The sequence below is a fragment of the Sesamum indicum genome, linkage group LG6 (assembly GCF_000512975.1).
Source record: "Sesamum indicum cultivar Zhongzhi No. 13 linkage group LG6, S_indicum_v1.0, whole genome shotgun sequence".
Taxonomy (NCBI): Eukaryota; Viridiplantae; Streptophyta; class Magnoliopsida; order Lamiales; family Pedaliaceae; genus Sesamum; species Sesamum indicum.
This window is the reverse complement of record NC_026150.1, coordinates 17008613-17029440: the sequence shown is the minus strand read 5'-3', so window position 1 is coordinate 17029440 and position 20828 is coordinate 17008613. Positions and strand designations below refer to the sequence as shown.

At 35.1% G+C, this 20828-nt stretch overlaps 2 protein-coding genes across 3 annotated transcripts; both read left to right on the top strand.

Moving 5' to 3' along the window:
• On the top strand, positions 1873-6674 carry LOC105164734 (thioredoxin-related transmembrane protein 2 homolog; the record flags this gene model as incomplete). Of its 2 annotated transcripts, none has more annotated exon segments than XM_020694334.1 (11): positions 1873-1997; positions 2139-2183; positions 2518-2574; positions 3154-3223; positions 3856-3897; positions 4094-4167; positions 4940-5010; positions 5159-5241; positions 5396-5505; positions 6023-6082; positions 6210-6674. In XM_020694334.1, coding segments are annotated over 10 exon segments (737 nt in total), but the record flags the coding sequence as incomplete, so codon positions are not given.
• On the top strand, positions 10108-16097 carry LOC105164733 (homeobox-leucine zipper protein ATHB-15). The gene is made up of 19 exons (XM_011083474.2): positions 10108-10537; positions 11234-11453; positions 11576-11735; positions 11813-11913; positions 12011-12101; positions 12370-12465; positions 12548-12661; positions 12741-12824; positions 12926-13081; positions 13170-13244; positions 13390-13496; positions 13580-13772; positions 14043-14228; positions 14373-14453; positions 14598-14732; positions 14816-15141; positions 15246-15351; positions 15503-15652; positions 15733-16097. Exons 2-19 carry the CDS (start codon positions 11236-11238, stop codon positions 15877-15879), a joined length of 2526 nt encoding a protein of 841 aa, XP_011081776.1. The 5' UTR covers positions 10108-10537; positions 11234-11235; the 3' UTR covers positions 15880-16097.

The window sequence follows — 20828 nt, the reverse complement described above, 5'->3', positions numbered from 1 at the left end:
ACGAATTATATTCGATTGCTAAAACGATCAAAACTTGTGCTGCTTATTTAAGTACTTAATATGTTTTTAATTAAATATAAAAATTAAAAAATAAGACAATAAGAACGGTAAAAATGCCAATACTGTTTCCCTTATTTTTTTCAATTATAATAAAAAATTAGAAATAAAAACATATGGATGTCGCTTTATTGATATGAGAATTGTGGTACTCCATATGACTTCTTCTTCTTTACAAAAAAGAAAGATCAATAAAGGAAACACGACTACCTAATTATTCCCTTCCCATTTTCTATAATATATATATATAAGCAATTTCTTGCTTCATTTGAAAGATTACTCTTTTTTTCAATTTTTTTCTGTTTTTTTTTTAAGATTTATTTTAGTTAATAATAATAAATAAAGAGAGAAAATTAGGGTGTTCCGTAGTGTCCAAATTGCACGTGAGGAAGGGTGGAGAGTGTGTCAGCTGAGCATGTGGGCGCCTAAGCTTGTATCAAAAGCCAAAAGTAGCGGTGACCCATGCTACGTGGCGACCATCTAATGGGGGTTCGCCTTTTCTTTCCTGCTTCCTCCTGTCTCTCACTCCCAACTCCAATGATATTTTGTAGCTCGCCGTAACGTGTTAGCACGTGCCGCACCCCTGTCACGTGCGTCTATTGCACCGCAGCATCTGTGGTCCCCCCCCCCCCCCCCCCCATGCTCTTTCTCCCCTTTCCTTTTAAAGGCTCTGGGAATGAGATGGGAGTGGGTTGCATCACTTGCATTGCATGCATAACCCCATCCCCATACCATTACCAATATACTCCTTATAATTAAATGTCCCTCATTAGTGGACACACAAAATTGGATCAGACTTTTCCAAAAGAAACATACTAATTTATCACTAAATAACAAACTATATAATTAAAATAAAGCAACAAAGATAGTTCATATATATATATATATATTATTTTGGTTTTATTTTTTCTTTTTTTGTTAGCTTAAAAATTGAGATTCTTGGTTGAAAATACAAATATTTTTAACATTTCAATTCAATATTGAGTATTATGTGCTACAAAAAAAATATTTATAGAAATGAATAACATTAAACAAAAAGGTTTCAAAGTTGAAATTTAGTTTGAGATGATGGATTTTCCATGTCAAAATCAAAATTAAGCCACAAACTCAAGTCAACCTACCTTATCAAAACCACAAAGGCCTTCTCATGTTTGTTATTTCAGTAAAATTGTAGTTTTGATCCCATAAAATTGGTGGTGTTGCACTTTTAGTTTTGTATTTTTACGGAGTTAATATTTTTGATTCCACATAAGTAAAAAAACGTTACAGATATAGTTTTAAAGTTAACAGATTTGGTCCCACAATATTAGTGCATGAAACTACATCTCCAATTTTTTGTTTTTTTGAACTTTGTGGGACAAAAAAATATTAAACTGATAAAGTATAGGATCAAAAGTGCAAACTCTTTTCTCCGATGGGATTAAAAATGCAATTTACCTTATTCCTTCTTACTAGAATAGATCATGCCTTTGATGATAAATGATAATTATTCAATTACGAGATAATTGGAGGACTTGGGCCTTAATAATGTCACTACTATTGGGTTTGATTTTTTTTTTTTTGGATGTGAATCCATTCTAATTGGGCCTTATTAATAAAGTTAACCTCATAAATTTAAGTTCGGGCTATTGATTATTATTATGGAGGATGGGCCAATTTATGTTTACTTATTATGAGAACGGCCTGAACAATTCAGCCCATTAACGGGCCCAATCTCGGGCGTCCAGAACGTTTAAACGGAAAAGAAACAGAAGCAGAAGACGGATTTTCAATTCCAGGGAGATCGCAGATTCAGAAATGTCAACAAAAAACAGGTGAACCGTATGATTTCGGAGCCATACTATTTGCTCCACTTCTTAGCTTTCTTCTTCTACATTCCGGTCCGCTGCTCCGCCGCTCACGTCTTCTCTCCTGCCCGCTCAGCTCATCTGCTTCACCGAGTAATTATAAATTTGAATTGTGTTTTCGTTGTTTGTTTGAAGAAAAATCGATGTATTGATCGGTAATTGTTTTCAGTTAATAGTTTCGCATTTTCGTACTCAATTTGGTTAATGTTTGTTCGATTATTATTTTTTCTACAGGAGATTCAAGCGCTGCTCGCCTTTTGTGTTTTAGCTGCTATTAAGGTATGATTTCTATTTCTACTTTTTGCTTTGTGTGGTTATGATTAATTTTTGTATTCTCTTAATTTATAAGATACAAACGATTGTAAAGGAAACGGATAGATTTCTGATTCACTTTTGGTTCATGCTATTGTTAAGGTATAGTTATTGAAAATGTGTAATGTTTTCGAGCTAAGCAGGCATGAATAATTATGGAGGCAGAGAAATGATGTGTTAGTATCCAATCTTTGTATGTAGGATGTTACATTAAACAAGTGTTATTGTTCTAATTGTTTGAAGAGAGTCAGATGCGATAGTTCCTAACAAAATATTCTGTTTTTGTCGGTTTAACTTGCAGGTGGTACGAACAGAATCATGGGAGGCTTTTATAGCAGATACTTTATTCTTTGCAAAGGTGCCATATTCACTCCTTCTGAAATCTTGATTTGATTTCTCATCTGTTGGTATACGTTGTAGACAACAATTTCTCATTCATGAAAAACCACTATATAGATAAATACAAATGCACACATAGTGATAGGGCTATATAGTAAACTGCTGTTCTATGCAGATATTCATGCACTCATACATGCAGACATAGAGTATAAAGTTTGAGATTGTCGGAAAATGGGTGCTTTAGTAAATTGAGTGTTGTCTAGGAAAGAGGATATTAGAGCGTTTACAACACATACAAAAAGAAACAAATCTGTTCAACTTTTAAATGGACTTAGAATTGGTTTTCCTTTGAATCTTCTCCAGATGAGGTTTGTGTATCCTTCATGTGCTTTCTCTTACATATTACCTACACATAGATGTTATTGGATTTTCCAATGATAAAACAATGTTTGCAAGAAAGATTCATCTGAAGAACTCATCATTCTGTAATTAGGAAGAAGTTAGAGTATCATGCTAAACAAGGTTTATATGATACATAACTTTTCAACTCTCGTTATTTTTATGAAAAGTACTATTCCAATTTGAGTTCATCTTCCAGATTTTCCTTGCTGCTATTGCTTTGGTTGTGGATTATCGCTTGGCTTTGTGGTATGCAATAGCATTCCTGGGTATGTCTTTCCCTGTTTTCATTTGTGTCCAATCTCTATCCCAAAATCACAATTCGAACCTTGTATTTAAATTTCATAATGTGATCTGAAGTATGATTTTAGCATGAAGTAGTTTCTTGTTCAATATACCTGATATATTGTTATACTGAAGGACTGAACGACATAAATGATCTTCCAAGTGAAAGTTTCATATATGATATAATAAAATGTAAAATATCTTGAAATCATACTGCGCCAAATTGACGTTCGACTTACTTTGGTTCATTAGATTCCACTGATATCATGATGGATGAAGTAGTTGCTATGCAATTGGACATCTACAACCATTAGCTTGAATATGTGAATGTGTAAAGTAGGTTTTAAGTTTGCCATGTTCATCGCTTAGTACAGGTCCTAATCTGGTCAAGTGACTGGATTTCGTCTTACATGAAAATATGAGTTCTTAACGGCCTTGATTTGTGTGGTTGTTGATTGATTGCTTGTTAGATGACTCCTTCTTTTGTTAATGACTATATATTGTTTCGAGTTGTCTATTTGGGTGATTACATATCACCAAAATTTAGTTTTCAACCATATAAAGTTTGTCAAATATTCTCAATTCTGAATTATTTTTTTATGTTTCTGCCCGACAGTTATTTACATTATCTCACAGCAACCTGCATATGGAGGACTAGGTACTACGATTATCACATTGCTTCTATTATATTTCTTCTATTCATTCTGCATCGACCTGGCTTCTTTAATAACAAGTTAATGACATCTTTTGCAAAAGTCAAAGTTGTGAACATGTAAAATGTAAGTTTTCTTATTTTAATTTTTTCTCTTCTCCTTGTCTAATTTTTGTGTTTCTTTGAACATTAACTGATCTAGGTACAAGTAGTCAATTGACACCGCTCCAGTTGGAAACTTTGCTTACTGAAGGGAACACATCAAAATTCTGGATGGTTGGTGTGTAGGCTTTCTCTTGGTACTTAGAACAATATGGTTCTATGCATTAAAAATCACAATGGAAGAGAAAAACGAAAGGACACATATTGATAACAAATTGCCAAATTGTAGATGCACTAGTTTAAAAGGGTAAGAACTCGAACCCTATATGTAAAAAATCAATAAACATGGTTCTGCATTTTGTTATTTTAGGTTCCAAAGGCCTTTCAGTGCTTCAATATCACTGATGGTCACCCTTTCCAGTGTTGTTACTACAACCATTAATAGAATTTCTAGGAATTCATTTCATTTTTTTGCCAGACTAATTTTTAAAACCAATAACTATATCCTTGAAATCTTTTATTATACATTACAACTTAGATTTATATTTATCAATGTTGTTGGAGTCTGGTCAGTTTGTATCATGTAGTTCTTATTAGCTCTTGCGAGATCATATGCATTCTCTGGAACTTAGGCTTGTCTCACGTATGAGTCATTTGATTATCTGTTGAATTGGAAATGGACTAGCTTATGGCTCTCTTCTCACTCTAATTAATTTTCAGAGCGTGTCAAGCAAAGTGCAGTTTCATTTGCTGAGCAACTGACTCTTGTATAAAAGTCAGTTTAACCATCTGCATGAATAATCAAACCATGCTGCACACAGCAAAATGGATTCCATAAATTAATCATTTTCACCTTTCAATAGGCATGGATTATTTTACTGTTGTTTGTTTCTTTTCCTCTGTTACCGGAGGAATTTCATTAGTTAACTTCATACGTTTTTGGCAGGTGGAATTTCGTTCATTGTCTATATCCAGTTGCATACTATCAAGTTCTTTTTTCCCTGACCTCTCAATAACGTGAGTCTTGAGCTTCCCCTATGCTCTCATGTTGATGTTATTTGTATTTTATTGATTCGCATTGTTGTCCTCAAACTGTTTCTTCTTTCATTTGTATCTTGTGTAACCAATTCGAAGCTTTCTGATGCTTGACTTTTTTCTGATACAGATTCTCAACTAAAAGTTTGTCCTTTGGGACAGTTGATCTTGGACTCTTCCCAAATGCTGCTGAGAAGTTTGGTATCAACCTTGGTATGGATTCATTTTAATTAGAGCTCATGGTTGTAACTTTCATTCGCTTCTATTACTTTCTTGAACCCACTTTTGTGGAATAAAATGTTATGCATTGGTTCTGCTGTCAATTTTATGCCATTCATGACTAATTCATTGGTGAACATCAATCCAGAAAGCCTTCACCAACTTCCAACTTACATATTGTTTCATGATGGAGCTGTGATCTCATGCTTACCCGAGGCGGATTCGGAAGCCAAACTTTTTGATTCTCCTGTGTCTAAGGTATGGTTATGAGCCAGACATGCGGTCCTAGGCCTGAACGCTGCTTCGTTGGTATTATTCTAAACAACAATTGGAATGGCGTTTTACCTGTTATTAACTTATTAACATAGAGCTCTCAGTTCCAATTGTACCCTGATTGTCCTGTATAAATTTATGTTGTTCAACTGTTGCATATTGTTAATTTTCCCAAACTTGTGCATGCCATATTTCCTTATACGTTGGACTTGGACAAAATAATTCTAGCACTATAACAAAACAGAAACTGGCTTCGTCTTTGCATGCTTGATATCCACAATTTTCCGGCTGTAGGATAGGACTTTCTGTATTTATTTGTAATTTGCTTCTTCAACTATTGTGAATGGCAAAAAAGTAATCATTGGACCTCTATGTCATTGAGTGCATAATTCTTTTTTCTTTTGCTGGTTGCTCATGAAAATAAATGTAGTAATCGTTGACTTCATTAATTTGGGTGATTGTTTTGTAATAATTAATCCCGCTGTTAATATTACTGCAGAAGCTTCTTTGCCGGCATTTTGAGCTTGACAAAATTCTCCTTGATTATATAAATGGTAAATAGGTAAGGAAGAGCATTCTATGTCCTACAATCTCAGAGTTTTTAACTTTTGCTCGTACAATCATAGAATCAACTTCTCATTGAGATATTAAACTGAGCATTCAGTCACTTCTGTCTTATTCCCGTGCAGGTCTGAGGGGACGAGAAAATTTTGAAAGAACTTACTCCAGCATCTCGTCAAAGGATGGCAGCATCTCCCTGCTATATTCTCCTCTTTAGTCCCACTCCCATCACCCCGGACATTAGAAAAGTTTCAGTCCATGAAGACCGTGTAAGATTCGGAGGATAGTTGTTTAAAGCTAATCATAGACCCCTGGATATATTGCTCTATAAATAAGTATGGATTCTGTTGTACGGGTGCTCAGTTTGTCTCTCCAGAGGATTCAGCAGGGAATAATGCTTTTGTCCTGAGTGAATCAATAATTTTTGACTTGATCTTTTTTGTGTCTTACTATTAAGAACCTGACTTATTGTTAATTCATAGATAACAGATCATTGTGTGGACGAGTGGACTTCTTTTCCTCCTTTACATACTTGAGCACCACCTTTATATATTCTCTCCTGATTTCTTCTCCTGTCAATGTCTTCTGTACGATAAGTATCTACTTAATTTTGGTTACATGTAAAGCTAAAAATCAAGTTGCAATTTCGCACAACCAACTTCATTTGGTTTTATTGCAGAACTTGAAAGCTGCTGCTATTTGCATTTTGCAGAAGAATACACTGTTATGTTATCCAACACAAAGGATTCTTCTACCATCTCTATAGAAGGCATAGGTAATTCCCTATTCTCTCTATGATATATGATCATGAAATACTAAAGTTTATGAGAGGGAACCCGAATTCAGAAACGTGGTGTAACTGGACCAGGTTCCAGGGATGCATCTCCATTTAATTACCTAGAAAATCATTTTTTATTTTCATTTTAATTCCCTGAAAAAAGAAAAAGAGAGTAGTCGACGCCGAATATTCTTCTGATCAGCCAATGAGTGTGGAGCATCGTACCATTTTTTTGCCTTTAGTGGGGCAGGCATTAGGGCCTGGATCTCTTTCTTCGCGCCGCTTTTGCGGGCCCCGATTACAACCTGTCGGCTCAGGCCCACTCCCAAACGTCTTTTCATGCCTTCCACTTACTACAGTACGCGTGGATCCATCAGGCCCTACCCGTATTTTCTTATCATGGTATGTATTGTACTCGTACATGGGCGGCCCGTATCTCATGTCCCATCCGTTGAAATCGTGTATTGATTGACTTCTGATCGATTGATGTTGAAACTCATTTTTGTCCTTAGTCCTCAAATAATTTAATTATTATTTATCTCATAATCTTTTTATTAAATTAAAAGACTATATATAAACATAGAGCACTAACTAGTAACAAATTTTTTCGTCTTTGAATCTGGAATGTGTCTCACGCGTCACGGCTTCTTTTAAAGACCGCGCGTGGCCGAAATTGTTGGGATGCTTTAGCCTTGACAAAAGTAAGGAGTGGCCCGAGTGGGGGGTATAGCGTTAGCGTGAGAAATAATAAAAGGAAAAGAATGGGATGGGGAGGAGGGGGGGCGTGGAGCACGATATAAAGTTCCCACCCCATCTTCACGCGTGCGGGCCACACTCCCAGAAATGTGGGCCATACGCAGATACGGTCGGTCTCCCGTTAAGCACACGCCAGACATTGTTCAGGACACGTGCTTGCTTCTGCATTTTCTCATTTACCTTTTTCACCTTTTCTTTTCTTTTTTTTTTCCTAGTAATTGAAGTAATTGGTTATTAATTGTCTTCACATGGTTTGCAATTTTGGACAGTCTAGTCTAGTCTACATCATATGAAATTACTAGCAAGTACAAATTTAACATATTTATTAAAGGCACAATCATTAATCAAACTATTGATTGCTTCAAATAAAAATAAACGAGAGATTACAACATCAAAAAAGTCATAATTTGTAATCCAAACAGCTCTATTCTTAAATGATTTAATCTGTCTGCATGTCTTATTGCGACCAATTCGTACTAAAAATACTAATCTTAATTCAAAATTCTGACCATCAAGAAATTTAACAATACATTATTTCTCACAAATTCGTCTATACAACAAATATAGAGTGAAAAAAGTGAAACAAAGATTGAGTTGCATCCATTTGATTCTTGAAAAAGGGAGCAAGGGGAAAAGCTAATCAAACCCTCCATCAAAGGAAGAGTCTATGTGACTCAACTCAAGTGATTAAAATTTACCTAATCTTATCTTATGTTGTTGATATGATCTGCAAAAACACGCTTTTAACCAAGAAAAGTGTTTGACAGAGGTGTAGAAAATAGGAGCCCTTTTTTTCTAAGTCTACATTTGAGTGCTTAGAAATATGGGTAAAAATCAAAGATATGTATATTTAGCCACTTGAATTGGTCTGCCATTTTTAACCAATAAAACCCCAACTAAACTAATGTGTATGTATGTTCAAATTTTCAAAGCAGTGGCAGAACTTAAGGAAGACCACTACCACTGCTCAACCATTCACTACATTTTAAATACTTAGTAACAAAATAATATTATTCTAATTAGATTAAGAATTATCTATTATATTTATTTTTATATTATATATGATTCATTACATTATTTAATATATTCAAATTAAAAATTAATTTTATACATCGATATTCAAGTAAACAAACACTGTAAAAAAAAAACTGGTATGAAGTAGACAAATAATGGTATTCTAGTTTGATTATGAGATTTTAATTTTATGAATCAAGTAATATATCCATAATTTATTTTAATTTAGATTTTGAGGTGTCAGAAGCTAATTAAATGTATAGGGTAGGAGTGCATTTAATGAGGACATGATTGATCCTATGATATTTTGGGGGTATCATATCAGACAAATGGAATGTAGAAATATTTGTTGTTTTTTGATACTTTTGATAAATATAATAATAATAATGAGAGAGGAATATATATATACATATATATATATAATGCAGACATAAAATTGATGAATTTAGAGAGAGAGAGAGAGAGAGAGAGAGAGAGAGAGAGAGAGAGAGAGAGAGAGAGAGAGAGAGAGAGAGATAGAGAGAGAGAGAGAGAGAGAGAGAGAGAGAGAGAGAGAATGATGAAGAATGAAACAAAAGCATGATTGCTGCCGGCTATCCATACAAAATACACTCTCAGTTTCAGCCTCAGCCTCAGGCGCATGCACTCCTCTCTCATTATTTTGTCCTTCCTTCCGTTTTACCCCATCCCCCCCACCAAACAACCCCTTACCCCTTATTCCCCCCCAACACACACAAAGTTAAAACTATTTTCTTCAAACTTATATTTTAAATATATGATAATATAATAGTAATATATACAGATATAAAACATGTTTAGTTTCTCTAATTTTATTTAAATCTTAAAATTTGAAATTTTGGGATCAATGAAATAATATAATTTACCAGATGCGGAAAAAAAAAATAGGAATTGATTAATTGAGAGTGCAGACAAATTCAGTAGGCATTGGGGAATGTTGAAATGTAATGTACAATGAACAGTTATTGATATCAAATTTATATAACCACATTAGACAATCAATCAAGAACTACTATTAGTAGATTAAAATTTATATTAAATAAAACCCGTATGTACGTATTAACAATATTCGAATTTTTTTAATTTTATGATCATAAAAATTTAATTTCATCAACTAAATTATAATTTATTGGGTTCATTAATAATTCTTTTCAATACGTGTTTTGTTGAGTCTTAGGAATTTAGTTGAATAAGATCAATTTCAATTAGGAAAAAGGTCTGAAGCTACTTTGACGAAAAATTATTATTATTTTCCCATTATTGGAGTCCATAAGAAATAGAATGGGTAAGAAATCCATAAACTATATTGTCAAATTTAATCAATTATATTTAGCAAAATTATTGAAATTATGATTGTGATAGTTTATCAGAAATTGATAGTAAGAAAGAAAAGGGAAAGGAAATAGAGAAAGAAGGGAAGGGAAAGGCTAAAAAAGAAAAGAGAAACAGCGGAAAGCAAAAAGAACATTCAAACTGATTTACTCCCCCAAAAATGGTCTCCACTTCTCACTTCTGTCTCCTCTTTTCCCTTTCTCTATAGACACAAACACATACACACACTTCCAAATCCAAACACACACACTTACATCATATCTTCTTTCTTTCTCCTTCAAAAACACACCAAAACGAACCCATTTACGTATACGTAAATCCTTATATATATATATATCTTCGTGTGAAGTCTTGGATGGTTTTGGAGGCCGTTCAGTTGAACAGTTCAGCACATATACGCAAGAGCCCGAATTTGATTTTCCGGAAAGGGTCGTTCTCTTGAAAAAGAAAAAAGAACGCTAGAAAACGGTGATCATGGAAGATCTGCGTTTAGTGCTTCACGCTGTGTGCCTCTGAAGAAACACGACGATAGCGTTTGCCTTCAAACGAGCCTCACAGGTAAGGCACAAACATCTACATATCTTGTATGAATGTGTGTGTGTCTGTGTGTGAGTTTCTTGAGGTTTCTTGAATTTGAAGAGTAGTGGAAGTTTCAAGACGCTTCAGACACAAGCTTCACCGGGAATTAGATATTTTTCACTTCTTTGAAAAGACACATGCGGGTACTCGGAAAAATATTTTATGTGTATGCCTTCTAAGTATAAATGTTGCGTGCATGTGCATATCTATACGCAGATCCACACTTAGAGACACCTGAAGAGTTACGTTGCTTATGTGGGCTGCCATGGGTTCGTGATTTTATGAGGATCTGAGGGAGAAAGTTATCCACTTTGTGTGATTATAATTCACACACATATAGATGAAGACGATTGCTTAACTCTTTGATTTGAGCTTAAAAAAATTGGGGATAGGGTCAAAGAGTTTGAAGGAAGACAGAAAGTTTCTATCTTTATTTGTTGTATTGTTAACTAGTTAGGAAGGAAGAAAGTCTTAACAATTTGAAGTGGCTTTTCTGGTTTTGGTCTTGGTAGAGAACTTGGCACCATTAAACCCATCCTCTTGAAATTCGTATCTGAAATGTTGCAAAATTGGGTTTTAATCTGAACTCATCATTCATTTCTCGTGCAAGAAAAGGTGGGTTTTTTATTTGTTTCTTGTGGGTAAATTTTGTGAGTGAATCTTGATTTCTTGAAGTTATGATGGCGGTGACGTCGGCCTGCAAAGACAGTAGCAAAATGGGGGTAGATAACGGCAAGTATGTGAGGTACACTCCTGAGCAGGTGGAGGCTTTAGAAAGGTTGTACCATGAGTGTCCTAAGCCCAGTTCACTCCGCCGGCAGCAGCTAATCCGGGAATGCCCTATTCTCTCCAACATTGAGCCTAAGCAGATCAAAGTTTGGTTTCAAAACAGAAGGTCTATATAACTATAATGTATTTCAAGTGTTGATTAGACAAGGATCTGTGCTTTAGTACTTTGCCATGAGATTGCTGATATTTCATGGAATTTTGCTTTATTATTCTGTATTTTCGATACAGATGCAGGGAAAAACAGCGAAAAGAGGCGTCACGCCTTCAAGCTGTAAATAGGAAATTGACGGCAATGAATAAGTTGTTGATGGAGGAAAATGATCGGTTGCAGAAGCAAGTTTCCCAGCTGGTGTACGAGAACAGTTATTTCCGTCAGCAGACTCAAAATGTAAAGGAACATTTTCTTTTGAATATCTGTTCTTAATTCTCCGTGTTTCTGATAATCTTGTATTTCTGGTTCCGCAGACAACACTGGCCACCACCGATAACAGTTGTGAATCGGTGGTAACAAGTGGTCAGCACCACTTGACTCCTCAGCATCCACCTAGGGATGCCAGTCCTGCAGGGTGAGTGAAGAATATTTTTTCTTCTTTTGTGTCCATTACTTTACTGTTCTTCTTCTTGCCTTTGATAACTTATGACTTTTGCTTGTATCTTGTCTAGACTTTTGTCCATTGCGGAGGAGACTTTAACAGAGTTTCTATCAAAGGCCACTGGAACTGCTGTGGAGTGGGTCCAAATGCCTGGGATGAAGGTAATATTGTCCTTCTCTGCTTGTAGGTTGAAATGAGATAATTATTGCTCCACATAGATTTTTATTATAGGATAAGAAAAGAGACTTCGTAAACTAAAGTCGAATACTTTTAACAGTTTTCTAAGTTAAAGCTGCATTCTCTTCTGTTTTTGTATATATACATTCTAATTGTTATAATTTCTTCTGGCCTGATATTTGGAGGTTCCCCTCCAAGATATGTTATATTCCTCCACCATTCTAAAATTTCATGTGCTTCTCTGATTTGCAGCCTGGTCCGGATTCCATTGGAATCATTGCTATTTCTCATGGTTGCACAGGTGTAGCATCACGTGCATGCGGCCTTGTGGGACTAGAACCCACACGAGTAAGTTTTGAACAAGCCTTTGTGGTTATGTTGAGCATTGTGCAGTTCCGTTGAATTAATTCTAAATCCTGAACATAATCAGGTTGCCGAAATCCTAAAAGATCGGCCTTCATGGTACCGTGATTGCCGAGCTGTGGATGTGCTCAATGTGCTGTCTACTGGAAGCGGTGGAACTGTTGAATTGCTGTACATGCAGGTTTGATTCTATCTTTATGTGGCAGTCATTTATGTTGTTATTGTCTAAAAGCTAAATATTTCTTTGAAAATTGATTCAGCTCTATGCACCAACCACACTGGCTCCTGCTCGTGACTTCTGGTTACTTCGCTATACGTCTGTTATGGAGGACGGAAGCCTTGTGGTATCTTCCAAACTCTAAATTTCGTAGTGAAAAATAGAATATGGATCTCTTTACACTTATGTCTGTTTCGTGCATTTACTGAGCAAATCCTCTGCATGTAGGTATGTGAGAGATCACTGAACAACACTCAGAATGGTCCCAGCATGCCTCCGGTGCAGCATTTTGTAAGAGCAGAAATGCTTCCAAGTGGATACCTAATAAGGCCGTGTGAAGGTGGTGGATCCATTATCCATATTGTTGACCATATGGATTTAGAGGTATCTTAGCTGCTCTGTTAATCATATTAATTAATCCCTTGCTTCTTGAGCTGATTGAGTAAGAAATCTATATTATTGTGCTTGGCAGCCTTGGAGTGTTCCTGAAGTGTTGCGTCCTCTATATGAATCATCAACCCTACTTGCTCAGAGGACAACTTTGGCGGTATGCCTATCATTATACAATCCCCTCCCCCCAACCCAGAAAATCAGAACTTCCATTTCTATGTTGTACTCTTGAAATATGTGGTGCTTTCATCTATAACATCCGCGTTGAGGCACATCTGATAAGGTATGATGGATGATTTCAGGCTTTACGCCAGTTGAGGCAGATCTCTCAAGAAGTTTCTCAGCCTAGCGTCACTGGTTGGGGAAGAAGACCTGCAGCTTTGCGTGCTCTTAGTCAAAGATTGAGCAGGTCAGTTTCTTAATATTTGATATTTTCCGCAGAGCCATTTAGCAATCTTAACAAGTATTTTATCCATCTCTTTTAATATGCAGAGGTTTTAATGAGGCTGTAAACGGGTTCACAGATGAGGGTTGGTCCATGATAGAAAGTGATGGCATCGATGATGTTACCGTCCATGTGAACTCTTCCCCGGGAAAGTTGATGGGAACAATTCTAACCTATGCAAATGGATTTCCATCTATGAGTAATGCAGTGCTATGTGCTAAGGCATCCATGTTATTACAGGTGAGGATTTCAACTTTGAATCAATAATTATGGTTCGATTATGAATTCTGTTACTGTAATCATGAGAGAAGAATACAATCAGTTATTGTTGCGGGTTTAATCTAAAAAGGCTACATACTTTGGATGGGTTTTTCATCTTCTTGTTGGGTGGACGACCAAGACGTTATGTACTTTAAGTTAGAATCGGCATTTCCTGGGAAACCACTTACAACTGCATAACATTGTTCAATAACACATTATTTATTATATTTGCATTTTCTTTTCGTGCAGAATGTTCCTCCTGCTATACTGTTAAGGTTTCTACGGGAACACCGATCAGAGTGGGCTGACAGTGGTATTGATGCCTACTCTGCTGCTGCTGTTAAAGCAGGTCCGTGCAGTTTACCTGTGTCTCGAGTTGGATGTTTTGGTGGCCAGGTTATTCTTCCATTGGCTCACACTATTGAGAATGAAGAGGCAAGTAATTTAATTTTAACCTCTATATCTGTTTCTGGCTGAGTATATCTTTATGATGTGTCGTGTAAATTCTATAATTTGTTTCATTTTCTTGGTGCTTTGTCTTATCTTTAAATTTCTCTTTCTCTTGCTGCTGTGGAACAGTTTATGGAAGTTATTAGGCTGGAAAATATGGCACAGTATCGGGACGACATGATTATGCCTAGCGATATCTTCCTCTTGCAAGTGAGTGATTCATCCTTGACTGAAATCATAGGCATGTGGGACTAACGTGTGTTTCTAAAGTTCTTAGCTTTTCATGCGCACGATTCAACGTGAGCATTATAATGCTTGTTTGTATTCACTTATCTTTATACGGTGATTGATCAGGTCTGTAACGGAGTGGATGAGAGCGCTGTCGGCACCTGTGCAGAACTTATATTTGCTCCTATTGATGCCTCTTTCTCTGATGATGCACCCCTTCTTCCATCTGGTTTCCGCATAATTCCGCTTGATTCAAAAACCGTAAGGGTTGCTTGAAACAATATAATTATAAATCTTTCTCAGTTGTATTTGCTCCACGCTCACATACTCTCAAACTATTGTAGGACGCCTCTACTCCAAACCGTACACTGGACCTTGCATCGACACTCGAAGTTGGACCTACAGGAAACAGATCACCTGGTGATCATTCAAGGAACGCTGGGACTGCAAAATCGGTCATGACAATAGCATTTCAATTTGCATTTGAGATTCATCTTCAAGAAAGTGTAACCGCTATGGCTAGACAGTATATTCGAAGCATCATTTCATCTGTTCAAAGGGTGGCTTTGGCGCTCTCCCCTTCTCGTCTCGGTCCTCATGCTAGTTTGCGGCCTCCACCTGGTACGCCAGAAGCACAGACACTTGCACGTTGGATTTGCCAAAGCTATAGGTAACATGATCTGATACTTTTTCTTCACAATCTTTTATTCTCAATTATACTGATTCTATATGATAATTACTATTAACTCTCCAACTCATAATTTTCCTTTGCAGATTTTTCTTAGGTGTTGAACTCCTCAAAACCCCAACTGAAGGAAGCGACTCTGTTCTTAAAACCCTTTGGCATCATTCTGATGCTGTGATGTGTTGCTCACTAAAGGTATATTATAATCTGAAAAGAGTTATTTGAATCTTTTACATATCTTCATGTAAAGCTATTCGGATCATCTTGTTCAGACACATAATTGTCGTAGTTTATGCGAACGTTAATATTTGATGGTTACTCTTAACGTTCTCGAAACCACATGCAGGCGCTGCCGGTGTTCACATTTGCAAATCAGGCAGGACTAGACATGCTGGAGACAACCTTAGTTGCACTCCAAGACATTACGCTCGAGAAAATCTTCAACGACAATGGAAAGAAGACTCTTTTTGCCGAGCTTCCACAGATCATGCAACAGGTACAATTCTTTACATACTTAATGTGCAAACACATAGTTCAGTGAATTTGGTAATAAGAAATTGGATTATTTTCTTGCAGGGTTTTGCTTGTCTTCAAGGTGGGATCTGTTTGTCAAGTATGGGTAGGCCGATATCGTACGAGAGGGCGGTCGCGTGGAAGGTGTTGAATGAAGAAGAAGATGCACACTGCCTCTGCTTCATGTTCATCAACTGGTCCTTTGTTTGATCCACACGCCATCACCATATAATACATATCCAGGAAAACAGCAGTAGATTTAAACCATCACATTTTGACCCCTCTCTTTGATGTTGTTCAGCCATGTCATGTGCACAGCAGCAGGCAACTGGATCATGATCATCTACTTCTCTTTTGTTTTAAGTTTGTAGCGTAACCCTAACTCTAAATTATCCTTAATTTATGTCAAAATACTGTTTCTCTTCCCATCTTGTCTGCTTAATTAACTTATTTAAGTAATAATTAATACTAAAATTAGATAAGTAACTACTACTAAATAGATAAAGACCAAACATATATCCATGAAATTCGTACTTATAATTTTATAGTCGTTAGTTTCGACTTTCTCACTTGTGCCCTTTTGTTGTATTAAGAACATAGGGGAAGTCATGTAGACGAACTCAAAAAATATGATGATCTTTTAGAATGAAAATGCAGCACATTCTCTTTGTTTTCAAATAAATTAATCCATTACCTGATAATAAAATTCAAAAAAGAAAAAAACTTGTCATTTTAAAAATCTGAGAAAAAAACTAATTTTCCTTCGTTGGGAAAAAAAAAAAAAAAAAAAGAGGAGAAAAAGTTGATGTCTTGAGCAGTATTTGATGATTAATGGGAGTGGGGTCAGGTTTGTTTGGGCATATAGGCCTCTCAAAATGCTTCCAACATCTACTAAATCTCCACTGACAAGAGATGGGTTTATGAGACAAGAATGTCTAAAATGGTTTGTGATCAAGTTGAAGAGTGTATGATAAATTCATGATGGCCTCCAATCACAAGTTTCCTGAATGCTGTCTGATTTCTATTGCTCAGATTCTCTGTCTGACCCCTCCATTTTGGAAACTATAATAATATTTGCTATCTTCTTTTTCCTTGAATGAGGAGAAACAAGATGCAGTAATTGAACACTGTAAAGTGTATCATGTTTTCACCCTATCTTCACCTATTGTGGCCACACACACTCTCTGAATTCACCCTATACTTTTTCTGAAAATGAACAATTCTACCCAACACAAACACTCGGGAAATTTTATGATGCGTACGTGAATTTGTATCTGCATGAGTTACGAATACTTAGATTAACTTATAGTAATGATGTTATTGGTAATATAACGACTTATAATTGATGTGGGTACAAATTCACATGAACAACATCGTTATGCCCCAAATTCAACAAATTCCTTGTCTTTGCGCTATAGTCTTGTATTTTTCAACATTTTACTATTAGGAAAACTCTTAACTCAGACTGATATTTGATTATATTTGAGTCAATTACATGATAATGTAATACTTATTATGTAAATTGGTGTATAATTAAAATAAAATGATCAATTACATTAAATATGTCAAGTATATTACACTTACTATGTGACTGATTAGGTTTGACCAAACTTGATTTGAGTAAAAAAAATTTGTTGTGCAATATGAAAGTCATTTTATTTTCACTTTAACCTTTATTATATATAATTATATCTTGTCTTGTTTTCGCATGGTGGCTTAGAAAAGTTACTTTGAAGCTGTTAGCATGCTTTATTTGACAATATATATATATATATATATGTATATATTAATTGATAGAGAGGTTTCCAGTTCTCCACTCACATTAATTTAAAAACACTTAGCAAGCTTCTTTTCCACACAGTTTTAAGTGACCAACACACTTAGTCAAATTCTCTTTGCATCTCTCTGACCACATTAATTAATTAATTAAACCTCTTACACCAATTTCAAGAAATCTCAAGACATATCATTATTTCCCATATTTTTTTGTACTTCCACAACACCACTGTTCCAAAATTTGCAATTTCTAAAGACCCTTTATCTCTCTCTCTCTCTCTCTCTCTCTCTCTCTTTATATATATATATATATATATAGAGAGAGAGAGAGAGAGAGAGGAGACACAGAGACACACACAATGGTATCATGTAATGAGAAATGGAAAGTGGATGGAGTTGTACTTTGTGATACAGCCATACTGTCCCCCACAAAATTGACTTATACAGTGATTGGAATTACATAAAACTATGTTTGGAGAGTAGTAGTTTGGCATATGCATTTGTTGTTAAAAGTATAGATAGGTGATAGCATAGGCCTGCTTCTTCCTTCAATCACACCAAAAGGACCATTTTCTCATCATGTTGAGTTATTCCACCAAAATTCTTATTTAAATTAAATTTAGTTTAACCAGATTAATCATAGAACAAATGTAAGATGATTGTCATACGATTGATCATTTTTTCTGAACTGTACACCAATTACATATATTAAATGTATTGCATTTGTCGTATAATTAGTTCAAACTCATATAGATTTTTCATATATATATATATATCGTCATCATCAATTCTTTAAGCTAGCTAGTGGTTCGAAAGTGAAATAATCTGAGTTATAAGTTATGGGATTATAAGATATGGTGGTACAGCTAGCACGTCATAATAATTATTTCAGACAAAAAGCGTACGTACATTAGAAATCAGAAAATTCTCCCAAGAAACAGATTCTCATCAGTAACACTTTCCCCATATACATAGCACGCTTTTGCTCCACCCCATGTCAAATTGTCAATCCCCACTTCCACTTCCATTACATCTCCTACATCAATTCAACCCTACACTCAGAAGTTCAAAGTTTAAGTGGAAAAAAGGAACCAAAAAAAAAAAAAAAAAGAGTATCTATTAGGGTTTAATTTTGTCTTTCCCTCCCAACTTTTTACTAATCAGTTTACCTATTTCTGTAATATAAATTGTTATTTCTAATAATTAATTGATTGTGGTTACATTGGTTATATAGGATAATATATCGATACATGATTATGGACTGAATTTGAATCAACAAAAGATACGTACATAAATTAATTTTAAGATCAATTTAATATTTGACGAGTGCGGCTCAAGTTAATTATATTCACCACAAATATTACCCAAACATGCATAATCAAAATTAAATATACATCACCTAAATGTATAAATCATACTTACATTAATTACTCTTAGATGGAAACACATGCATGGATCCAATATTTTGAATTCTTCAATTGAATCCATTTAGGACCCTACCCATTTTACAACCCGTATATACATATACAGTCAAAACTCAAAGTGCATTGGTCAATTGATATCTCCAAGAAGTTTTTCTTTTTTTTTCAAAAATTAAAAAAAAAAAAGGAGAAGAAAGAAGAATTACTCCTCAAATTGAAGTGGGGTTGGTATACATGCATGGATGAGAATTCCAATAATGGTTCGCACGTGTGTACCCAATCACCCCTTATCATTACATCAAATCTTAAAAAAAAGAAAGAAAAGAAAAGAAAAAGGGGAAAGTTAAAAATGAAAAAATAATTTCTTCCTTCAACTATTGAGTGAATTTGTTTGACCAAATAGTGAGAGGAAAAGGGCCTTTTTCAAGGGAAAGAAGAAAGCTTTAGTGCATGGTCTCCAAGAAGGAAAGCTAGCTAGCTAGCTATCATCATCATCATTTAAATTCTTGAATCTTTTGAGATGAAATTAAAAATTAAAATCCAGCAAATATTCTTAGCTGTTGGGCCTTTTTTCAAAATGTCAGCTGCTAACAAAATCTATGCGTTTAGACTCTTGTTTTTGGACAGAATCTTGTCTACTTCTCATGAATACTGGTTCTTCTTCTTGTTCGGAGTAATCATTAATGTTTGTTGAGTCCGCTGTAGGATATTGCGAAGCTAGCAACCATTCATTATTACAATGCGGAAAGCAAATTGGTCACAGAATTATTATAAAGATAGAATATATATATATACGATTGTGATGAGGATTCTATTAAAATAATGAGGTCGCAAAGATATATATATATATATATATCGTTGATCATTGCGATTAATATCATGTCAGTCGGGTCAGATTTATTCGGGTTCGACCCGTATAACGACTCGAACAGATGACGCACTGAGGAGGTGTTTAGTCATTGCATGGACAATCTTGGAGACAACATGCATTCGGGAGTAGGACCCACAAAAAGCCGTACAAATAGCCCACGTCACGGCAGCAAGAGGTATCTTCACTTCAATCATCTTAATCGCACATTTAGATCGCCTATTTTTCCTTTGACCTCAAACTTACTTAAGTATCGGAGTGTTGTCGTCGGGACGAACCCGACTAGCTTCACAGTTTGTTTTATCCTCAAATTTTATTCGATTCAAAGAGGTAATATGGTAAGATCGCAATCGATAATCTAAATCACACGTAATCGAGCCTGATATCTTATCAAGTTGCATGCTTGGTTGGAAAGAGAATAATTGACTACTCACTCCTTCAAATTAATTTTGACCTTCATCATGTGTACGTGTCTCTCATAGTTCACTTTACCCCAGTTCTAGCTATTCACCTACCTACTCTTTTTTGTTTCAATTTGAACTTGTCTGCTTTCACCAATCATTTCCATTACAGCTCCAAATTTGAATTAAAAGGCGACTGATCATAATACTGCTTGATTTAGTATGCATGGTTGAACTTGTTTTTAGATTCAAAAGTGTTTAGGGACTAAAAATGTAATTTTGCCAAATATATATATATTTTTATGAGTTATTAACCTCTCTGAAAGACCAAATAAATTTTATTAGAATATGTTTATGGGATCCCTCTTTGAGTTTGAGTAAATAAATGTAATAATTTTGAGACCTAATTATGCTTAATCAATGGAGCCTTCTAAGGAAGCATTAACCTTAATTAATTATACTCATTTGTCCTAACAATATATCATCTACTGTACACTTACTAATTATTACACCCATCTGCTCTAATCACATATTGCAATGCATGCAATAATATGATTACCAATTATTAGTGTTGTAATTATAACAATGATCATTAAGAGTATTATATATGTACGTACCTAATTAATTAATTCAAACTCAACCATTAAGCATCTCTAATTTCTTTTTTTAATTAATTAAATGTCTAAATAATTA